The 21,439-nt window shown below is 45.1% G+C and overlaps 1 protein-coding gene across 2 annotated transcripts in view; it reads right to left on the reverse strand.

Annotated features, from left to right (window-relative positions):
- Msl2 (MSL complex subunit 2) overlaps positions 1–3,650 on the reverse strand; it is a 31,658-nt gene extending 28,008 nt beyond the window's left edge. The window contains exon 1 of one of the 2 annotated variants that reach the window (XM_074059912.1): positions 3,460–3,650. Coding sequence is in view for 1 of the 2 variants with exons in the window: in XM_020160040.2 (XP_020015629.1) it covers positions 2,226–2,367 (142 nt within the window). In the remaining variant the exon portion in view is untranslated. Of the gene's footprint in view, positions 1–2,225; positions 3,209–3,459 lie in introns of those variants that run through there. The other variant, XM_020160040.2, reaches the window with a different exon arrangement.
- Between the last annotated feature and the right edge of the window lie 17,789 nt (positions 3,651–21,439).

The raw sequence follows: 21,439 nt of genomic DNA on the forward strand, positions 1-21,439 counted from the left end.
ACTTGAACCACTCTGCCAACCCAAGACTAACTTTTTTAAATGGTTGCAGTTAGACCTTTTTCTTTTTTTAAACAGGGTCTCACTATATAGCCTACGATTTAGACTTTTTTTAAATGTAGCATTTTTTTTTTTAAGTCCAAGTTAGAATTTTGGAAGATTCTCAGTTAGACTATGACTATCCAGAATCTAGTTAAGAATTAAAAATTCCTGACAGGCATAGGTGGCTCACGCCTGTAATCCTAGCTAGCCAGGAAGCTATCTGGAGGATTGAGATTTGAGGCCAGTTCATGAGACCCCAATTCCAAAATAACCAGAACAAAATGGCTCACCTGGTATAGCACCTACTTTGCAAGCAAAGCCCTAAGTTCAAACCTCAGTAGTCCTACGGGGGGGTGGGGGGGGGAATTCCACCTGGCATGGTGACATGTGATCACTTAGGAGGCTGAGGCAAGAGAGTAAGAATACACACACAAACGACCCTGCCTCAAAAAAAGAAAAAAAAAAAAAATTAAAGCCCAAACATCTGCAACATTCAAATCGGTTACCATTTCTCCTTTAGAGAGCTAAATCCCACCCACCTAGTAAAAAAAGGACCAACTAAACCTCCAAGTGTTACCTGATAATGATACCACCCAGTTTCAGACAGATGGGCTGCTCTATGCCCTCTTTCACCACTGTGGCACCATTACCCTCCTCAAAACCCTTGAGGGGAAAAAACCTGAAGAATCCTCAAATCATTACAAGCTGTGGAGGTAAAAAGAAGCACTCCACAAAATTGGGGCGGACCGGGGCGGTGAACTGGAGGTGAGGCTCAGTGGCAAGAGCTCTAGATTACCACTCCTCCCTCCATAGGCTCTGGGTTTGATGCCAGCATCGCAAAGGAGGGAGGGGGAAAAAAGTGAGAGTGGAAGCAAGGTGGTACCAGGAAACCAAACCAATTCCCCACACTACACTTCCCCTTCTAAAATTTAAGTTGAAAGAAAACTGGAGAAATCTAGCCCAAAGCTCTCATTTGAGAGAGCTGAGGTCCAGGGCAGTTAAGTGATTTGCCCTGTGTGACTGCTTCCCCATAAAGGTGGTTAAGTGTCTGTTTCGGTCATAGCAGCATCTAAATCACTTAACTCAGTTACTTAAATGTTTTTAAGTACCTGATATACAAAAAGTACAATATTCACCCTTCTGCACCCCCTTGTTGTCTAGCCTCAGGAGCTATATAAAGAATAGTATCCTTTAATGAATACTATTTAGCCACTACTGTGGAAAAAACTACTCTTCTTTCAATAATTTTAATTAGAGTGGAAGCCTGAAAGTACCTGAACTTCAAGTCCTGACTAAACAAGCGAGCTGATAAAAATCTTAGTTTTGGGTACACTACTAAATGCATAATGACTGTAAGTGCTTTGTCTGTTGCCCTCTATATTAAACGTTTTTTGAGACGCACGGTACCTAATCATTGTACATGCAGTTAACCCAAATTATCATCCCTTTCGAGACGGTTCAGTTAGGTAATTTTGTATAGTTGTTCTATTACAAATAATGTAAAAGTATCCTACCCGCCAGGGGTTAACACTTTGGTGGTTGGGGCGGGGGAGCTGGGGTGGTTGTGGCTAGTACTTGGGTAGCTGAGGCAGGAGGATCTCAAGTTCCAGCCCAGCCTGAGCTACATGCACAGCGAGTCAGATGCAGGCCTGGGCTACCTAATGTGACCCTGTCTCAAAATTAAATGAATAACCTCTACCAAACCACAATACATCACGACTACAAGGACAGAATTTTATCTGTAAAAAGCCAACCACCACCTAAAAAAGCCACCAGTCCCACCAGTCTTCGCTTTGTTGAAGAACCTTGGGGGGACGATTGGGACCCGGTTCTGTGGATGCATTAGATTTTACCACCTCCGCATAGCACCAGTTTGGGGGCAATGCAAACACGCCACATATCCATGCCTTAACCACGTCTAATACTCAATTAAGCTCCGCAGCAAAGGTTTAAGGGGGGGTGGGGGGGGTTGCAGATAACCAGCATTTGCTCGCATGTCTTAGCCGCACTCAAAACATCCCTACAAGAAGCGAGGCCCGTTCTGAATGCGCGGCCAGCAGGGCTCTCCGCCTGGGACTGGCCGGGCTCGAGTCCCTTGGCGAGTCCCCGAGCTCACGACCGCAAGGCCGGGCCCTCCTCAAACTGCCACACGGGGCTCAAAAAGGAACAATAAAAGGCGTTCTCACCGCAAACACAGCACGAGAGGGACTGTCGGAAGTAAGGCAGGAGCCTGTTAATCTCTGTAAACGCCTTGGGGTCTCCGGGGTCGTAGTTGAGCACGAGGCGGCTCGCGGAAATGTAGAGAGCAGTAGCATTCACGGGGTTCATTGCAGACGCTTCGACACCGAGGGCTCCCGGTGCAAAAGAAATTCCGGATCCAACTTTGCAGGCAGCCAGGAAACAATGGCCAATTTGCAACAATTCGAAAGAGATCGGAGCAGAACCACTGGCCGGAGAAGTAACCAAAGTCCGTGCAAGTTTGTGAAGCTGGAACAATCCTCCCACACATGGGGCCTTGGCGCCCCTCCTCCGTCCCTGAGACTTGCAGACCAAAAGAAAAAGAGTAAGGAAAAAAAAGAAAACCGCCGGAGACGGGGAGAGCGAGGGCAGCGGCGATCGAGTCCGAAAGCGCTCAGTCTAGCCCCAGGGCGCGGCGGGAGGGCGGCGAGGCTCCAGCTGCATGTCCGGCCGCGGAGGCACCTCCTGGTCGAGCTGGCGCGCGGGAGCGGGCTGGGCCGGGCCGGGCCGGGCCGGGGGTCGGCTCGCTTCTCACGGGCTGCGGGGCCCCTCTTACTCCATCGCAGCGCCCGGCGAGCAGGCAGCGGCGAGGTCAGGGGCGCGCGCGGACGTCGGCTCCCGCGGTCTAGTGCGAGGAGCCGCGGCGGCGGCGGAGGGTGCTGCTACTCCGGCAGGCGGACGCCGCCGCCGCTCTTGCCATGGCGGACGGGGCCCAGACTGCGCCCTGGCTCTCCGCCCCGCGGCTGCAGCCCGCTGTTCCTGGAGTGGCGAGACGAGCGAGCGAGCGGGCGGGCGGGAGAGTCCCCCGTCCAGGGGAGAGAGAGAAAGAGGAGGGAGAGGGAGAGAGAGAGGGAGGGAGGGAGGAAGTGCGCGGGCCGCGGCGGTAGCGGCGGCAGGAGGGGGCGGGGAGCAGGCCCGGCGGGCCGCGGCGGCGCCCCTCGCTCTTCAGTCGCACACTCCGGGGTCACCAACGCAAGCACCGCCCCCTCACTGCCCGGCCATCTTTTCGGGACTGTACAGACGACTCTTCCGTCAAGCGCGACGGCCACCGCCGCCCCGCAGCGCCCGCCAGCCCGCGGCTAAAGCGAGTGCTCGCCCCGCCAGGCCGCCGCCGCCGCCGCCGCCCAGCGCACACGGCAAGGCCCCGCTGCAGGCCCCTCCCCCGCGCCTCGCCGCCCTCACCCCGACTCCACGCGCCGCTCTAGCTCGGTAGGGCCCGGGCTGCTGCAGCCGTAATGGATCCCGCGGGCTGTGCGGCGCCTTAGGCCCGGCCAGCGACAACGACCGTTACCCCAACGGGCAAAGCCACTGTCATCCCCGAGACTCCCCCGCCGCCGTCGTCGCTAGCGCTCGCACGCATGCGCAGAGCGCACTCTCACCCCTCCCCCCCGCCCTTCCTTTTCCCTTCGCTTCCCTTTTCCCCTGCTTCTCCTCTAAAGAGCCCCCTCCACGCCCTCCCGGAGCTACCGGCTCGCTGGGCGCAGGCGCAAAACCCCCACCCGACTCTACCGCCTTTCGCCCTTAACGCGTGCGCTTTGACCGCCCACCCAGAAAACCGGATAAACACATTAGCCCGCTCACGCCAACCCCTCCCCGCGGCCAGCCCACCCCCTGCTGACTGCGCATGCGCGACTCTCCACTTACGGCTCTCCGAATGGAGCATGCTCTCTGCGAGCCGCCAGCTCCGTCCGCCCCTCCCCCACGCCTCTCAAATTCCCTCTCCCGGGCGTGTGGGCTGTGGTGAAATATTCGTTAGCTGACACGTCCTTCCCCGGTGTGGGCTGTGGGCTCCCTCAGTACACTGCCTCGGTGTCCGCCAACGCGGAAGCCTGGCCGGGTCGCGCCATGTGGCTGTCCTCACGGGCCCCCCGTGTCCTGACCACTGCGGGAGGAAATAGCTTCGCCCGGCCCCGCCCCCGCGGCCTTCCTCCCGGACGGCGCCGCCCGAACACCCGCGGCGTGCGGCGGCGGGCGGAGGCGACGTGGCCGGTCCCCGGCAGCCTGACGGCCTCCGGGCGTGGCGGACGCTAGTGGCCCGGACGGCACCGAGCCCGGCTTTAAAAACAAAACGGCCCCGTTAGTCCCTGTGGGGAGAACCAGTCGTGCGAACAAACGTCTTCTTCCTAGGGCCTGAATCTTTCACGATCCTGTTCTTTAAAACGAGCCTTTACCTTTCTTGCAGGAGACCAAGGACACCGGGATATAACTAAACCAAAGCCTATTTCTCCCCTCTCAAAGTGCACCTCCTTTGAGCTGCTCAGATAGACCATAAGAACCATTTCCTGTCTCTGGACATAGCGAGATTTTTCTGCGCGAAGTGTAATTCCTGATGTGTGACTAGTGGCATGCGATGTGTGCACACGTGCGCGTGTGTGCATGAAATACGTTCTTGGAGTACGTGCTGGTTTTAATAGCTAAGATATCAAGGGAGCCTCAGGTGTCAATTCCATTACCATTTGAACACAGGTGACTTTTTTGTTTTTTTGCAAAGTCTACCGCATTAGTCCTTTAGTATTAAGCAGTAAGAATCTAACTTCCTAATTTTGCATTGCAGCAAAGCAAGTAAAGCTGTGGAAAATGTATCTGCTAGTCTTGTACGTGGAAATTGACGTGTGTTCTAAATTTAACTCATTTTTAAAACCTCCATCTGCCAATTTTTTTTTATAAGAGATCTTTTCTAAGCTCACCTTCAAATAAAACTGTTATATGGTTCTATTTTTATTCCAGACTGGAAGGTCCTCTGCTCCCACAGCACACAGGTTCTCCCTCAGAGGAGCAGCATGGAGGGAAGATAATCAACATGGCTGGTTTTCCATCTGGCACATAAACCAGCAGTGGCTGTGGGCATGTGAGTATTTGCTGGGCGTTGACCTGCTCATTTTCTCATAAATGGGTTTTTAGAAATTCTGAGATGTGCACTCCCAAAATTAAGATCAATTCTATTGATGGTTCGTGTGTGTGTGTGTGTGTGTGTGTGTGTGTGTGAAAGAGCAAACTTCTCTGTCTGAAATTGGTTGCAATTGGTGATAGATTATAGTACATGTGGGCAAAGCATCTTGAAATAACATTTCCTTCTAATTATTGACTTACTTGAACCTTGTCTGAAAAGGAAAAAAATAGAAAATACAGGACTTAGATTGAATATTAAGTACAAACATATAACTCAAATCCCTTAAACTGTTAAGATTTAATTTTTTCATATTTTATGTTTAATTATTTTGCCATACTAGGACTTGAACTCAGGGTATACACCTTGAGCTACTCCACCTTGAGCCACTCCACCAGTCCTTTTTTGTGATGGGCTTTTTTGAGATAGGGTCTCATGGAACTGTTTGCCTGGGGCTGGCTTCAAACTGCAATCCTCCTGATCTCAGCCTCCTGAGTAGCTAGGATTACAGGTGTGAGCCACCAGCACCCAACTTATGTTTATTACTTGGAAATAACAGCATTAGGGTGTCAGAGCTTGCAAAAATACAGGATGCCAGTTAAAAATATTTTAACAGACTTTATATTTTAGAACAGTTTGGGATTTACAGAATCATTACACATAGTTCTTGTATACCAGTCAGTTTCGCCTATTATGAATGGGGATATGGCTCAAGTGGCAGAGTGCCTGCCTAGGAAGCTCAAGGCCCTGAGTTCAAAACCCAGTACAGAAAAAAAAATTTTGTGGGAACTCAGGGCCTGGTGTTTACTAGGCAAACACTCTACCACTTGAGCCATGCCCCAGTCCTAACATCTTACATTCAGATGGTACATTTGTCATAATCAATAGTAATATATGAACATTAACTAAAATCCACACTTCCATAGTCAGACTTCCTCAGTCTTTCTCCATGGTTCTCTTCCTGTTCCAGGACACCACATTACATTTAGTCGGCATGTCTCCTTCAGCTCATCTTGGCACACAGGTAAGTATTCATCTCAAAAATAAGGATTTTTTTTTTTTTTTAGTATAGGCACATCCCATGCAAAATTTAGACATAGATATATCAAAATAGCTATATTCATTGTTGTTCTAAAATTTCAATTTAAATGAGCACTGTGAATTTTATCTGGCAACCTAAAGTAGGTATATTTTGACTGTTTAGACCTTTCATTGTTTCAACATTGCATTAGAAATCCTTGAGGAAAGGGGTTCTTTTCATTGTGTCAACATGTATTTACTGAGTCCCAGCACTAGTAGACCCTATGCTAGACACTGAGGAGGAAGCGCCTTCTTACTCGTGTGTGTGTGTGTGTGTGTGTGTGTGTGTGTGTGTGTGTGTGTATTTTACAGAAAACAGCACAAGTTGGGTACCAATGGCTTACCCCTATAATCCTAGCTACTTCAGAAGCTGAGAAAAGGAGGGTAGAGGTTCTAGGCCAACCAGGGCAGATAGTTTACAAGACACCCATTTACAAAATAACCAAGGCAAAATGGACTAAAAGTGCAACACAAGTTGTAGAGCACCTGCTTTGCAAGCATGAAGCCCTGAGTTCAAACTCCAGTCTCACCAGAAAAGGGAATAAATAAATAAATAAATAAATAAAAATGGTGAGCCAGACACAGTGACTCACACCTGTAATACTTGCTACTCCGGAGGGGAGATCGGGAAGATCGCAGTCCGAGGCCATTCCAGGCAAACAGCAAAAGCCCATCTCAACCAATAAAAAGCTGGATGTGGGCTGGGCTCCAGTAACTCATGCCTGTAATCCTAGCTACTCAGAAGGCAGTGATGAGGAGGATCGCAGTTCAAAGCCAGCCTGGGCAAATGGTTCAGGAGTCCCTATCTCGAAAAAACCCATCACAAAAAAAGGTTGGTGTTGTGGTTCAGGTGTAGGCCCTGAGTTCAAATCCCAGTACTGCCAAGAAAAAAAAGCTGATGGATGTGGTAGCATATGCCTATCATCCTATTTATACTGGAAGCATAAATAGGAAGATCATAGTCCAGGCCAGTTCAAGCATAAAAGAAAGACACTATTCAAAAAGTAACTAAAGCAAAAGAAGGCTAGTGGTGTGAGTCAAATAACAGAGTACCTGCTTAGCAAGTGCAAGGTCCTGGGTTCAAACCCCGCCACTGCAAAAAAAAAATAGTTTTGTTAACTATATTGGAGATGGAAATATGTTTATAGTACATTACATTACCTTTTAAGTATGCTGAATAATAGAAACATTTTTGAAAAATTGAATATCTATGCATAGTAATCAATAAAGATAGCCTGGTGCCTGTGGCTCACAGATTAAGAGGATCACGGTTCGAGGCCAGCGTGGGTGAATAGTTTGCAAGACCCCCACCTCCAAAGTAACCAGAGCAAGATGGACTGGAGGAGTGGCTCAAGTGATACAGCACCTGCTTTGCAATCGTGAAGCCGTAAGTTCAAGCCCCCGTTCCACCAAATAAATAAATAAATCTATAAAGATACATTCCAAAGTATCAATTTCTTTCTGGATAGGGTGATTATGGAAAATAATTATGGCTTATTGTCTGTGTACTCATTTTGAGTTAAAGCATTCCCCTCTGTTCTCTAAGATTGCCAAGTGTTTGCCTCTGTCATCACACTTAACACACTATGTAGCAGTAGTTGGTTTAGCCCTGACTTCTTCTCATTACACTGTAACTGTCAGAAAGTCAAGAGTTTCCTCTGTCTTTGCTTTTTACTCTGATTGCCTAGCAGAGGATCTGATACATAATGGGAACTCAGTAACCGTTAAAATAATGATTACTACAAATGCAATGTGGGTAAAGCCACCAGGACAGAGCATGTTGCATAATAGGCATGGCAGGTTTGCTCTTTCTTTAGGGACAGATGTAAAATGCTTTACAGATTTAAAGACAGTTCTTATTTTATCTTGATCAATGTCAGTTCTGAGGTCCTTAATAAAACCCAAAGTGTGGATTGATTTGAAACACTCAGAGTACTGATGAACAAGTATTTATTGATTGCATTCTAGCATTTTGGGGACACTGAAGTAAATGCAGAAGTAGTTACGGTTACACTTTCAAACAGCAAAGCCAGCTGTCAGTAAGTAACCGGCTTTCTGAGGGTTGGACCCTTTACAAAATTATGACATAGCTACTTGCCTCCTTTTTTCTTCCTCTTTCTCCCTTCTTCCTCCCTCTTCTCCTTTCTCTTCCTCCATTATCAAGAACTATGTATAGATGATGTTCCTCTCCTACTTCCTGGAGTTTCATTCTCCCTGACCTGCCCAGTGCTGCCAACCATATCACCTTCACCACTATACTCATCCCAACCAAATTGTAACAAATGCTTAATCTACTGTCTATATGGAAAGCAATCAATCTGATTAACCCCAACCAATGTGAGTGGAGCTTAATCTAAAGTCACAAAAAATCTTCAGAAACTGGCCAGAATAATGCTGGGTTTGTTTTTTGTTTGTTTGTTTTTTTGGTAGAATTATGGTTTGCACTCAGGGCTTCACACCTGCAAAGCAGGTGCTCTACCACTTGAGCCATACCTTCAGTTCATTTTGCTCTGGTTATTTTGGAAATTAGGGTCTCACGAACTTGCCCAAGCTGTCCTCAAATCTCAATCCTTCCAATTTCAGCCTCCCAAGTAACTAGGATTACAGGTGTGAGCCACCAGTACCAGGCCGGAATAATGCTTCTTTATAGGGAACACTAAACCAGATGAAATTAAGCCAGGATCTAATCCAGACCAATCCCTCTTTTCTTTCCTGACCATTACCCTCTGATCTAAGCTTCCTCCTCAATCTTCTGCTCTTTTAGTTGTGGTCATACCCCTCCCCTTCCTTATAAACCCCTTCCTGCCAATATTATTCCTATGACACTTTTCAAATCAGTGTGTTTATCCATTCATTTCATCTAAAAAACATTTCACAGTTCCAGCATCCATTTATTTTATACCTCAAATATTAAAACTGCTTTCGGTTTCTTTGTCCCTAATTCTAGCCTTACCAAAGCCTTACTGGCTATCTACCTAGCACAGTGCCAGACACTTATTAAGGTATCCACTAAATGCTACTGTTTTTATTCCCTAAGATACTTTCAACATTATTCAAATGCCTATTAAATTTGCCCATTTATTTATGCAACCAACATTTATTGCCAGTTATATGCCAGGCATTCAGAATACAAAAATGAATAATTCAACAGTTTCTAGTCCTCAGGGAGTTCACAGTCTCATTGGGGTGGCAGCCTATGTACACAGTGTATTTATAATTCAGAATCATAAGGATTTAGGGATGTTCTTGATGCAAATCTAAAATGTCTTAGCAGATATTTCTGTTACATTATGGGTTAAACTACCTTGTGTGGACTTCCCTGGGAAAATAACTGCAATTATTCATAGCATTGTTTCTAAGGGAAAATGTGTTCAGCATTCCAAACAGTCAATTTAAAATTGAATTTTTGGAACACAGCCCATTTGCTCCTGGGGCTGTCTATTTCTCCATTATCTGAGAATCCCTATCTGTCTCAGGACAATTTATATTGCTTTACAACTCCCACCTGTTCCGTATGACCTGCGGTACAACCTGAGGGTTGCAGAATCTTGCAATCGCTGACGTACTCACCAGGGCCCAATATTACATGATTGAGATGGCCCTCTGGTCAAGCAGGTTGAGTCACACAGGTAGTAATAAGGTAGCCCTGGGCCTGAATTTGACTGTTTAACATTTTATTATTAGAGAAGATAATCAAGATTGAGTCTATCAAGTGAGTGATGAAAGTTTGGAATTGCTGCTATGTGAAATGAGAGAGGTTGCTGATTAGGGACATAAAAAGGGATTGCAGGCATTGGGTGCCAGTGGCTCATGCCAGTAATCCTAGCTACTTGAGAGGGTGAGATGGGAGGAGTCCCAGGCAAATAGTTTGAGAGACCCCATCTTTAAAATAGCCAGAGCAAAATGGATTAGAGGTGAAGCCCTGAATTCAAACTCCAGTCCCACAAAAGGGGATGGGGAGTACAAGAATGATTTTTAAAAGGGCATATCTCATGGATAAAATACAATCCCTAAAGGTATATAAGTATACCCTTTTGGACCATAGAATCTTTAAAAAAAAAAACAAAAAAGTCTTTGGCCAGGCACTGGTGGCTCACACCTGTAATCCTAGCTATTCAGGAGGCAGAGATCAGGGGGATAGCGGTTCGAAGCCAGCCTGGGAACTATTTAGTTCATGAGATCTTATCTTGAAAAACCCTTCACAAAAATAGAGCTGGTGGAATGGTTAAGGTATAGGACCTGAGTTCAAACTCCAGTACTGAAAAAAAAAAATCTTGTAAACTGGGCATAGTGATAGGCCTGTAATCCAAACTAAGCAAGAGGGATATGTAGGAGGATTGTGCCTGAAGCTGGCCCTGGGCAGAGTGAGACCCCATCCAAAAATAGAACTAAAGCAAAAAGGACTGGGGTCATGTGCTTAGCAAGCACAAGGCCCTGAGTTCAAATCCTAAGGCACTGCTAAAAAAAAAGTCTTTGTAGACTTTTGTGGTGGTGCACATACCCATAATCCCAGCTACCAGGGATTTGTGGATAGGATCATCATCGAAGCCAGTTCCAGGCGAAAAGCACAAGACTATCTAAAAATAACTAAAGCTAAAAAGGGCTGGGGCTCAAGTGGTAAGGTGCCTGCCTAGCAAGTGCAAGGCCATGAGTTCAAACTTTAGTACCACACACACACACACACACACACACACACAATTGTCCTTGTAATGCAAAGACAGACTAGGCTAAGAATGAGGCTATCTAATCTGAAGGTGGGGAAGCACAATTTTGTGAGCCAGACAATCCTTGTTATTCCTGAACTTTAGGAAGTGGCATGAAGCAGTGGAAAAAGCATGAACAAACCTAGAGGAAGATATTCAAGCTCTCTGAGTCGCTTTCTTATCTGTAAGATGGGGATAACAATACTTTCCTCAAAGGGTGAACATTGCAGTTATATCTTCTCCAGGTGTGTTTCTAACACCAGCATTGTGGATACACAGGGGAAAAGGACAGTCTCAAAGAGTTCTAGTCTAACAGCTAAGGCAGAGATGAACGTACATTTATAAGGCAGTGGAACAAGTACTTCAACATGACACTGTGAAAACATTAGAAAGGACACATAGCCAGATTTCAATTTCTTTTTTCAGTACTGGGGCTTGAACTCAGGGCCTTATGCTTGCTAGGCAGGCACTCTACCACTTGAGCCATATCCACCAGCCCTAACCAGATTTCAAGATTCTGGAAAATCTGGAGGAAGTGATACATAACATGTGATTTGCCAGACAGGAAAAACGAAGGAAGGACAAGAAGTTTCTAGACAGAAGCAAAAGCGTATAGAAATGCCTGGAGAAAGACGCTTACATGTTTGGGGAAATTCCGCACGTAGTTGAATGGAAGTACTAAGGAGGGAATAATGAGAAATAAGGTTGTTGTAATAAGCAGCGATCAGATTATAAAGAACCTTATCAATGCTATAAGGCTCATTCTGAAGGTAATGAGGCCTCACAGAAAATAGATTGGGGTAGAGGGAAGATTAGAAGCTGAGAAGCTAATTAGGAAGCTACTGCATTGGATGATCTTGCCCAGGGCTTGGCAGATTATATTCCAAAGGCCAAGTCTGGCACCTTGCCTATCTTTGTATGGCCCGTGAGATTACATGCCGGACACTGGTGGCTCACACCTGTAATCCTAGCTAATTGGGAGGCTGAGATCCAGAGGATTGAGGTTCAAGGCTAACCCTGGTAAATACTTGGCGAGACCCCATCTCCAAAATAACCAGAGCAAAATGGGCTGGAGGTGTGGCTCCAGTCCAGCAGAGCACCTGCTTTGTGAGCATGAAGCCCTGAGTTCAAACCCCAGTCCTACAAAAAAAAAAATCAATCAAAAAATTATATATCATGACACTTAAAAGTTTTATGAAATTCAAATTTCAGCACACAAAGTTTTATGGGAACATAGCTACACTTTTGCACTGCTACAACATATTAATATAATTACAACCACCAAAGCCTAAAATATTATTTGGTGCTTTACAGAAAAGTTTGGGGTGGGGCATTGGAGCATATACCCTGTAATCCCAGCTACTTAGGAAACATAGGTAGGAAGATCATTTCACATGAGAAACTGGGGCACAGAGATATAATTTGTTCAAGGTCATACAGCTAGTGTGATGTGAGTACTGAATCCAGGCAGTCTGGTTCCAGAATCTCTGCATTTTTATTCTATTCTATAAATTCGCAGATACTTGGACCCTAGCTGGAAAAGTAGGTTTGGAGGAAAATGATGGATGTAGATTTTGGACATGTAGTTTGAAGTGGCTGGGAAGCGTCCAGTAAGCAATGGGATAATTGGTTCTGATGCTCTGGGTTTTGGGGAGAGAGATCTTGGTTAGAGATGTAGACTTTGTGTGATGTCATACAGGTATCAACAGAAACTGGGGGAAGGGAAAAGAGCAATTATTCAGGGGGCTTGAGAGAACAATGAATGGAACTCTGAGGGTCACCTGTGTTTGAACAGAGTACAAAGGAAGGGCTGGGAATGTGGCTCAGTGGTAGAGTGCTGAGTGGGACGATTTGATATCCAAACCCTTGAAAAAAACAACTGACCAACTTAAAGCGGGTATGGCAGCTAACACCTGTAATTCTAGCTACTTGGGAGGCTTTGGTTTCAGATCAGCCTGGAAAATAGTTTGAAAGACCCCCCATCTCCAAAATAGCCAGAGCAAAATGGACTGGAGGTGTGGCTCAAGTGGTAGAGCAGCTGCTTTGCAAGTGCAGATTCCTGTGTTCAAACCCTGGTCTCACCAAAAAAATGCCAAGTGTGGTGGAACATACTTGTAATACCAGCACTCAGGAGGCTAAGGTAGGAGAACTGAGAGTTACAGGCCAGCCTGGTCAACATAGTAAGACCCTGTCTCAAAAAAAAAAGAAAAACAATAACAATTTAAAAACAAAACAAAAAAACAGCAAGGGAAAGGATCCCCCAGAAGAGAGGCAGGCAGCAAAAAGGAAAGATATCTCGCTTTTAGTGAGGTAATGTGTATGAAGCATCCAGCTTATAATAACCAGCACACAGTATGGATTGCAAAGCTGCTCACCTCATGGCAGACAGGAGGCAGAGAAAGGGAAAGAAGGAGTCAGGGCAAAATGTAGCCCCCAAGGACATGCCCCCAACTCGGCCCCTCCTACCTTTCACCACCTCCCGATGACACCATCATACTCTGAATCGATCAAGAGATTAGCCCATCCATTTTTGTCAGTGCTCAGGATCCAATCTCTGGAAACACCACCACAGACATCCACAGCTGTGCTTCACTGATATCCCAGGCACTTCACAAGCCAATCAAGTTGACAGTTGAGATTGACTAGTGCACAAATGGTGGCGTCTTTATGATTGGAGTCTTTTTTTTCCTTTAGTGTTATTTCTTTCAATTTCTTTATTGTTGTGCTGGGGGTACATTGTGGCATTTACAAAAGTTCTTACAATATATCAAATATATCATAGTTGAATTCACCTCCTCCATCATTCTCCTTTTTCCCTCCTTTCCCCATTCCTGGTCCTCCCCCCTCCCACTCTATCTACCCCCCACACCAGACAAGACCTGTTCTACCCTACTGTTCTCTGATTTTGTTTTTTAAAAAAATGACTTTTTTTTGTATAAGATAGCTACACAGGGAGTTTCCTTGTGACATTTCCATGTATATATGTAACTACTAGGGTCTTATTGGAAGGTCATAGTCCTTTCCTAATTGTGTTGTAGGGCTATGCCAACACTTGTCTCGCCTTCCAATTCTTAGCCTGATGTATTAGTTCATTTATTTATTTACTTCCTATTTTTGGTGGTGCTGGGGATTGAACTCAAGGCCTAGTGGTAAGCCACTGCTCCACCACCTGAGCCACACCCCCAGTCTTTTGCTTTTACTTTGTTTTTCAGATAGTCTCAAGATTTTTCCTGGGTTTAGTACCATAATCTTCCTACCTCCACCTTCCAGGTAACTGGAACTACAGGCATGCACCACCATACCGGGCTTATTTTTTCTTTTTCTTTTTTTTGGCAGCACTGGAAATTGAACTCAGGGCCTCCATTTTGCTAGGCAGATGCCCTACTTCTTGACACAAGGCCCCCAGCAACCCCTCCTCTATTTTTTGTTTTATTTATTTAGTTAGTTATTTTAGTTATTTTTTAGATAGGCTCATGTGATTTTTGCCCAAGACTGGCCTTGAATTGTGATCCTCCTTCCTATGCCTGCCACTTATCTGGGACTCTAGCCATGTGGCACCTCACTCAGCCCTTAGTTCATTTAATTTTGAATGAATAAATGACTATGAATTCAAGCCACACTTTTTTTTTCCAGACAAGTTCTGGAACTCTCAATCCTCCTTCCTCACCTTCCCAAGTGCTGGGATTACTGGTGTGTGTCACCATTCCCAGCTCAGGACACAGTCTTTTGCCTGTTTTACCTCACATCCTCCCTCTGGGAGTTCCACTCTATTAGCTTAAATTATTCTCTTGAAGAACCATTATTTCAATGTCTCTACTTTGGCATCTCTTCTGAGCTTTGTATCTCTAGCTTCTTTCTTCCATCTTCATACAGATGTCCTGCAGCCACCTTAAAAATCTATGTATCTAAAACCAAACTCCTAAAATCACACTTTACTCTTACTTACTATATTATGCCATCATTCTCCCTTTCTCTGAGGCTTGTAACTTTAGAGTCACTCTTTGATCTCCTGAAATGTCTTACCAAATTCTATTTTCTTCCTTTTTTTTTTTTTTTTTGGCAGTACTGGGGTTTGAACTCAAGGCCTCACACGTGCTAGGCAGGTGCTCTACCACTTGAGCCCTGCTTTGTGTTGGGTATTTTTGGGATAGGGTCCCATGAACTATTTGCCCCAGCCAGCTTCAAACCATGGTCCTCCTGATCTCTGCCTCCTGAGTAGCTAGGATTATAGACATGAGCCACCAGTACTCGACCTCTTTTTTTGGCAGTACTGAGATTTGAACTCAGGACTTCATGCTTGCTAGGCAGACCCTCCAGCTCTTTTTGCTCTGGTTATTCGGGAGGTAGGGTCTTGCTTTTTGCCCAGGTGGGCCTAGACTGAAATCCTCCTATTTTATGATTCCTGATGTCACTGGGATGACAGACACATGTCACCCCCAGAGTTCTTGGGTGATGGAGTCTCATGAAGTTTTTGCCAGGGCTGGCATGTACCATTGGGGCCTGGATTTTTCATAATCTTTTTTCTTAAAAAGAACATAAAAGGATAGGGTCAGTGGCTCATGTCTGTAATCCAGTACTTGGAAGGCAGAGATCAGAAGGATTGACAGTCAAGGCCAGCCCAAGAAAAAGTTAGTGAAACCCCCCTCCCATCTCAGCCAATCAGTGGTGGTATAGATAAGGAGATCATGATCCGAGGTTGGCCCCAGCAAAAAGTACAAGACCCTATCTGAAAAATGACTAGAGGTATGGTTCAAGTGGTAAAGTTCTTACTGAGCAAGCATGAAGCCCTGAGTTCGATCATCTGTCTGTATGATCAAAAGAAAAAGAACAAATCACTTCATTACAAGCATTCATTGCATATCGTTTACAAAAACAATCATAAACCATTACCTGTGCATTTACCTGTTAACATTTGTAGTCTTTTCAGACCTGTACTTGAGTGTACACAAATACGTGTCTATTTTCTCTCTAAGGCAGATCGTGAACATGATTCTATTTGGAACCTGGTTTGGTTTGGTTTTGTTTTCACTTGACAATAGGCCATAAGTACTTTCCCATGTCATTAGGTTTTCTTCTACGATATTAGTTCTCATATTGTGGTCCCTGGTGACATCAGCATCACCAAGGAATTTGTAAATGCAAATTCTTGGACACTATCCCAGACCTACTGATTCAGAAACTCCAGAAGTGAGACCATCAAGCTGTGCTGTTTTATTTTGTTTGTTTTAACACAGGGTCTCATTTTGTAGCCTAGGCTGACCTCAAACTCAAGATCCTCCTGTGTCAGCCTCCAGAGTGCTAGGTTTACAGGTGTGTGCCACGACACCAGCTGCAAGCTGTGTTTTAATGGGCCCTGTGAGGTAACCTGATGTGCACAGAAGTTTGAGAACCACTGTTCTACAGCATGACTTTTTAACAGCTGATGAGATTCCATCTAATAGCAATTCTATAATCTACTTAACTATGCTGCTATTGTTGGGGATTGAGGCTATTAATTTTTCAGTATTTAAAAACATTGCAGTGGCAGCTGGGCACCAGTGGCTCATGCCTGCAATCCTAGCTACTCAGGAGGCAGAGATCAAGATAGCGGTTTGAGACCAGCCCAGGCTAATATTTCCAAGGCTGCTAGCTCGAAAATACCCAACACATAAAAGATCTGGCAGACTGGCCCAAGTGGTAGAGCACACACCTAGCAAGCATGAGGCCTTGAGCTCAAAGTCCAGCACTGCAAAAACAGCAATAAAAAAAACACCACTGTAATGAATACTGTTAAACTTTGAAAATATCCATAGGAGGAAATAAACTATTTTATTTAGGCCATTGTATTTAGGGGTCCTTTTACCCTGATATACCTTCTCTTCATCCTCCTCCTTTTTTTCAGTGTTGTAGATTCAACCCAGGGCCTGTGCATGCTCACATGCTAGGACCCTGCCACTAAGCTACATCCCCAGACCTCCACATACACCCTTTTTTTTTTTTTTTTTAACTTTTTTTGTGGTTCTTAGACTCAAACTCAGGGTTTTTTTTTCTATCACTGAGGTACTCCCCTAGCTCCCTAATATGCTTTATTTACCTTGAATTTACAGTAGACTTCTAAACCAGATCTCCCACACTTATAATTCAGTATACTCAATATTGACTTACTAATCAGTCTTAGACTCATTTTGCACAAATATCATCACCCTCCTTTGCTCAAAAACTACTATCCATTCATCCATGCACTCATTATTTCAAATCCTATGCTAAGTATGTCTCAGTCATTGTCCTGTGTGCTAGTGACACAAGAATAAAAATATAGACAACCATTGCCTTTGTGTACCTTTGAAGTCCAGTTGAAGATCTTGACAAGACTGACACAAATAAATATAAAGTAACAACTTTGAAAATTGTTATAAGTAAAAGGAGCATGGTACTAGGAGAAATATACAGAAGGGTTTGATTTAGTTATAGAAGTCAAGGCAGGCCTCTCTAAGGTAGTGCTGATCTGAGGTATGAAGATTAATCAGACATTTATTTACAAGAGGTGATTGTTCCACACAGGGAGGGAAAAAACTGCAGAAGGAGAGAACATGGAGCATGTGAGGAGGTGACAGAAAAGGATGGGTGGAACAAAGAGTGTGGGGGTTAACAGTAGATGAGTTTTAGAGATAGGTAGTGCTAGGTCTCATAGGGTCTTATAAGCCATGTTAAGAAATTTTAACTTAGCCAAGCACCAGTGGCTCATGACTAATCCTAGCTACTAGGCAGGCAGCGATTAGGAGGATTGCAGCTTAAGTCCAGCCCAGGTAAAGTTCTCGAGACCCTATCTCAAAAAATACCCAACACAAAACAGGGCTTGTGGAGTGGCTCAAGTGGGAGAGTACCTGCCTAGCAAGCATGAGTTCAAACGCAGTGAGCATTGAGAAGTCGTTAAAAAGTTTGTGTTTAGGAGTGGCATAATAATGAAATATTTGCATAGATGGAATCATTCATTCCTTCTACTCTTAGACTTCTCTTCTCTTTCTATATTTTCCCCTGGGCAAGTTTCCAACTTTCTTTGTGTGTGTGTGTGTGTGTGTTACTGGGGTTTGAACTCAGGATCTCACACTTGCTAGGCAGGTGATCTATCACTTGAGCCACATCCCTATCCCTCAATTATCAAATTTTAAGTCATGAAGAACTGCACAAAGACAACTGATAATGGCTGGGTGTGGTGGCACACATCGGTAGCCCCAGCTACCGTGGAGCTCTGAGACCCCAGAGCTGGAAGCCAGATGGGCAACACAGTAATACCCCCTCAAGAAGAAAGGAGCAGGAAGAGGAGGAGAAGTAGAAAGAGGAGAGGGGGAAGGAGGGTTTAACCCACTACTGTGTTGTAAAGGATTGCATCCCATCAGTTCACATGCATCTATACTGGTACTTTAGCCCCACTGGAAGCCCATTCCAGACCTGCCTTGGCTGAACATTCTGCCTCTGGAACTCTCATAGGCTAACAGTTAGGTCTTCCTTGGTGTTCAAGTCCCATAACAATTTTATCTTTATGTACCTTTTCAACATTTTTTCCTATTGCACCTCCTAAGATGAAACTTTCAAATAAAGTGCCCTTAAGATAAGATACCTTAGCCTGGCACTGGTGGCTCATGCCTGTAATCCTAGTTACTCAGGAGGCAGAGATCAGGAGGATCACAGTTCGAAACCAGCCCAGGCAAATAGATCATGAGACCCTATCTCGAAAAAACTCATCACAAAAGAGGGCTGGTGGAGTGGCTCAAGGTGTAGGCCCTGAGTTCAAGCCTAGCACTGCAAAAAAAAAAGAAAAGTTATGTATTTTGCTTAGAATACATATTGCCCTCTGCCTACATAGCATCATTGGATGTATTTTCTGTCCATCACCAGTTGTTTAAATCCTACTACTTTTCTAGGGCCTCTCCCTATTTCCCTTCTTCCATGAAGATTGCTGTGGTAGCTATGAGAATGCACCTCTCACATTTTTGACTTCAGAGAGCATTACTGACTGGGTGACCCATGCTTCCCATGGACTGTTCCCAGCTAATGGTTGAGCATGGCAGAGATACTAAGGCATCCATTCCTGGGCCAGATTGCTGTGACAAGTGACTTTGGCTTCAGAAATTCCAAATGGTCTTGTCAAACTTTCCTTAGAACTGCAATGGGGTATAAGATCCTTCTGTCTTATCTTTCTTCCTTCACTCTGGGTCAATATTGCTTGCATTGGAGTCTGATGGCTTTCTCAGCCTCCTCCATTTGCCTCCCTATTTTATCTCTCAAGCACTTCCTCTAATACATTTCTTGTACATTAATTCTGTCTTTCATTCACTCCTCAGGGTCCCAGACCAACACAAGTGGTACCAGGACTAATCCAAGAAAACAGGAGGTAGGATGGAAATTTGCACTGGTTCCCTCACTGCCCAGCAGGCTAAAAGGGTGCCATCCTGGGTAGTAGATGAGGCATCAATAATCCTTGGCACAAAGTGGCTAAAAATTTTACCAGTGTAGACCTGGAAAAGTGTCCCAGGGAGGGAATGCTTGCGCAAATGTGCCAATACAGGCACTTGAAAAAATGGGGGATAACTTCTGTAAAGGTAGTAAAGTTGGGTAGTTACTACTCAGTTGTATTGATACTCTTTACAGAGATTATTGGAGACCTAGGGTGGATAACAAGTAGATTTGGTTAAGTGAGAGAGCCATAGGTCTTTTGCGGCCGCTTACAAAGAAACCCTTATCTCTGGAAGGGGGAGGGAATACACAGAGAGTGGCAGACAGAAGACCTAATTGTTAGAGTGTCAGCACTCCAGAGATGTTAGAATGTTCAGCCAAGGTAGGTCTGGAATGGCCTTCCAACGGCACTAAAAATACCAGTATAGAAACAGTATTATAAATGGATGAGGTGTTGTCCTTTAAAACAGTGTTTGTATTCAATCAGAAACCTCCATATGGTGCTGTGTACTCAGGAGGAAGAATACAGGGCTCTGGGAAGCAAAGAATAGAAGGATGAGTGACCTTACTTGCTATAACACCCAGTGCCCACTTAAATTTTGTGCTTACTGTTTGTGCAACTCAAGCTTTCAGGGTTGGAGGTCCTGGTATCTATTGAGAACACATTCTTACCAGGGAATATCCAAGGACCCCACTGAACTACAAACTATAGCTGCTGTGAGGGCACTTTGAACTCCTTGTGTATAGAGACCAACAGGCAAAAGGAGCAATCACCATAGTGACAGAGCTAATTCACCCTGATCAGCAAAAGGGCTGCTGTTACACCATGGGGACAGGGGGGAATACAGTTGAAAGCCAGGTGATCTAGTTGGGTGTTTCTTGGTATTCTCTTCTCTGTTGTAATGGGAATGGACATACAAAGTAATTCTAGCCTGAGGAAGGTATGGTAGCTCTTCTGGTTCAGACCCTTACAGAATGAAAGTTTGTGTCTCATCACCAAGTAAGCCATCAAGACCTTTGCCAAGGTGAAGGGACTTGAGAATGGACAGTAGAGGAAGGAGAGGATGTATACTCGGAGATGAACTGCAGTGATAGAGTGTGTATTTCCTTCCACTGATGTCTCTCTTCTGAGTTTGCCCTTAGGAACAAAGGCCCACAGAAATCATGGAGAAGCTGCTCCCTAAACTTACGGAGGTAGATCTATGCACAGTGTACAAAGGGCACACTGTGGTGACCATGAATGCATGCATCTTTCAGTCTCCGACTGCAAGGAGTGTAATTGAAAAATGGCCCCAACTTCTGCTTTCTGAAATCCATGACCGGATCCACTCTGAGGCTGTGCTTCAGGAAGGCTCCTCCAAACCAATGACTGGGAGGGGAGTCATGGGGATGACTTTGCTGCAGGACTCCCTTATGGTCTTGCTCCAGTTTCCTTAGCCTGCTCTGCAGTATAAGACAATTTCCCTAGCCTGCCTTCCACCCTTTCCTCCTCCTCTTCAGATCAGATTTCCTTTACAGTCACAGCTTCCCCACCTCCTTCCACATTTCCTGCTATAGGCATTTTCCCTAATACATTCTACCTCCACATTTAATCCTGTCTGGCATCATTTTCTTGGCAGACCTAGACTACTAAACACCTGCCATAAGCCCCCATAAGCTTCCTACTCTGAACTTATATAGCCCTCCTCCCAACCTCCGCACTTGACACTTTCCAAATGCTGCCTACAAAGTAAAGTTTTTCTTCTCTCTTTTTTTTTTTTTTTGATGGGACTGGGGTTTGAACTCAGGGCTTTGTGCTCGCAAAGCAGGAGCTCTACCACTTGAGCCACACATCCGCATGGGGTCTCAAGGACCATTTGCCCAGGCTGGTCTCAAACTGTGATCCTCCTGATCTCAGCCTCCCAAGTAGCTAGGATTACAGGTGCCTGGTGAGGTTTACCTTTCTATGTGTACATATCCCCAGTTAGTTTCAATGTTTCTTGGTGATAGTTACTAGTATATCACTCTTACCTAGTTGCATACTTCACCCAGTGTTCTATCTGTAGAAGGAGCTCAGCTT

The sequence above is a fragment of the Castor canadensis genome, chromosome 17 (genome assembly GCF_047511655.1).
Source record: "Castor canadensis chromosome 17, mCasCan1.hap1v2, whole genome shotgun sequence".
NCBI lineage: Eukaryota > Metazoa > Chordata > Mammalia > Rodentia > Castoridae > Castor > Castor canadensis.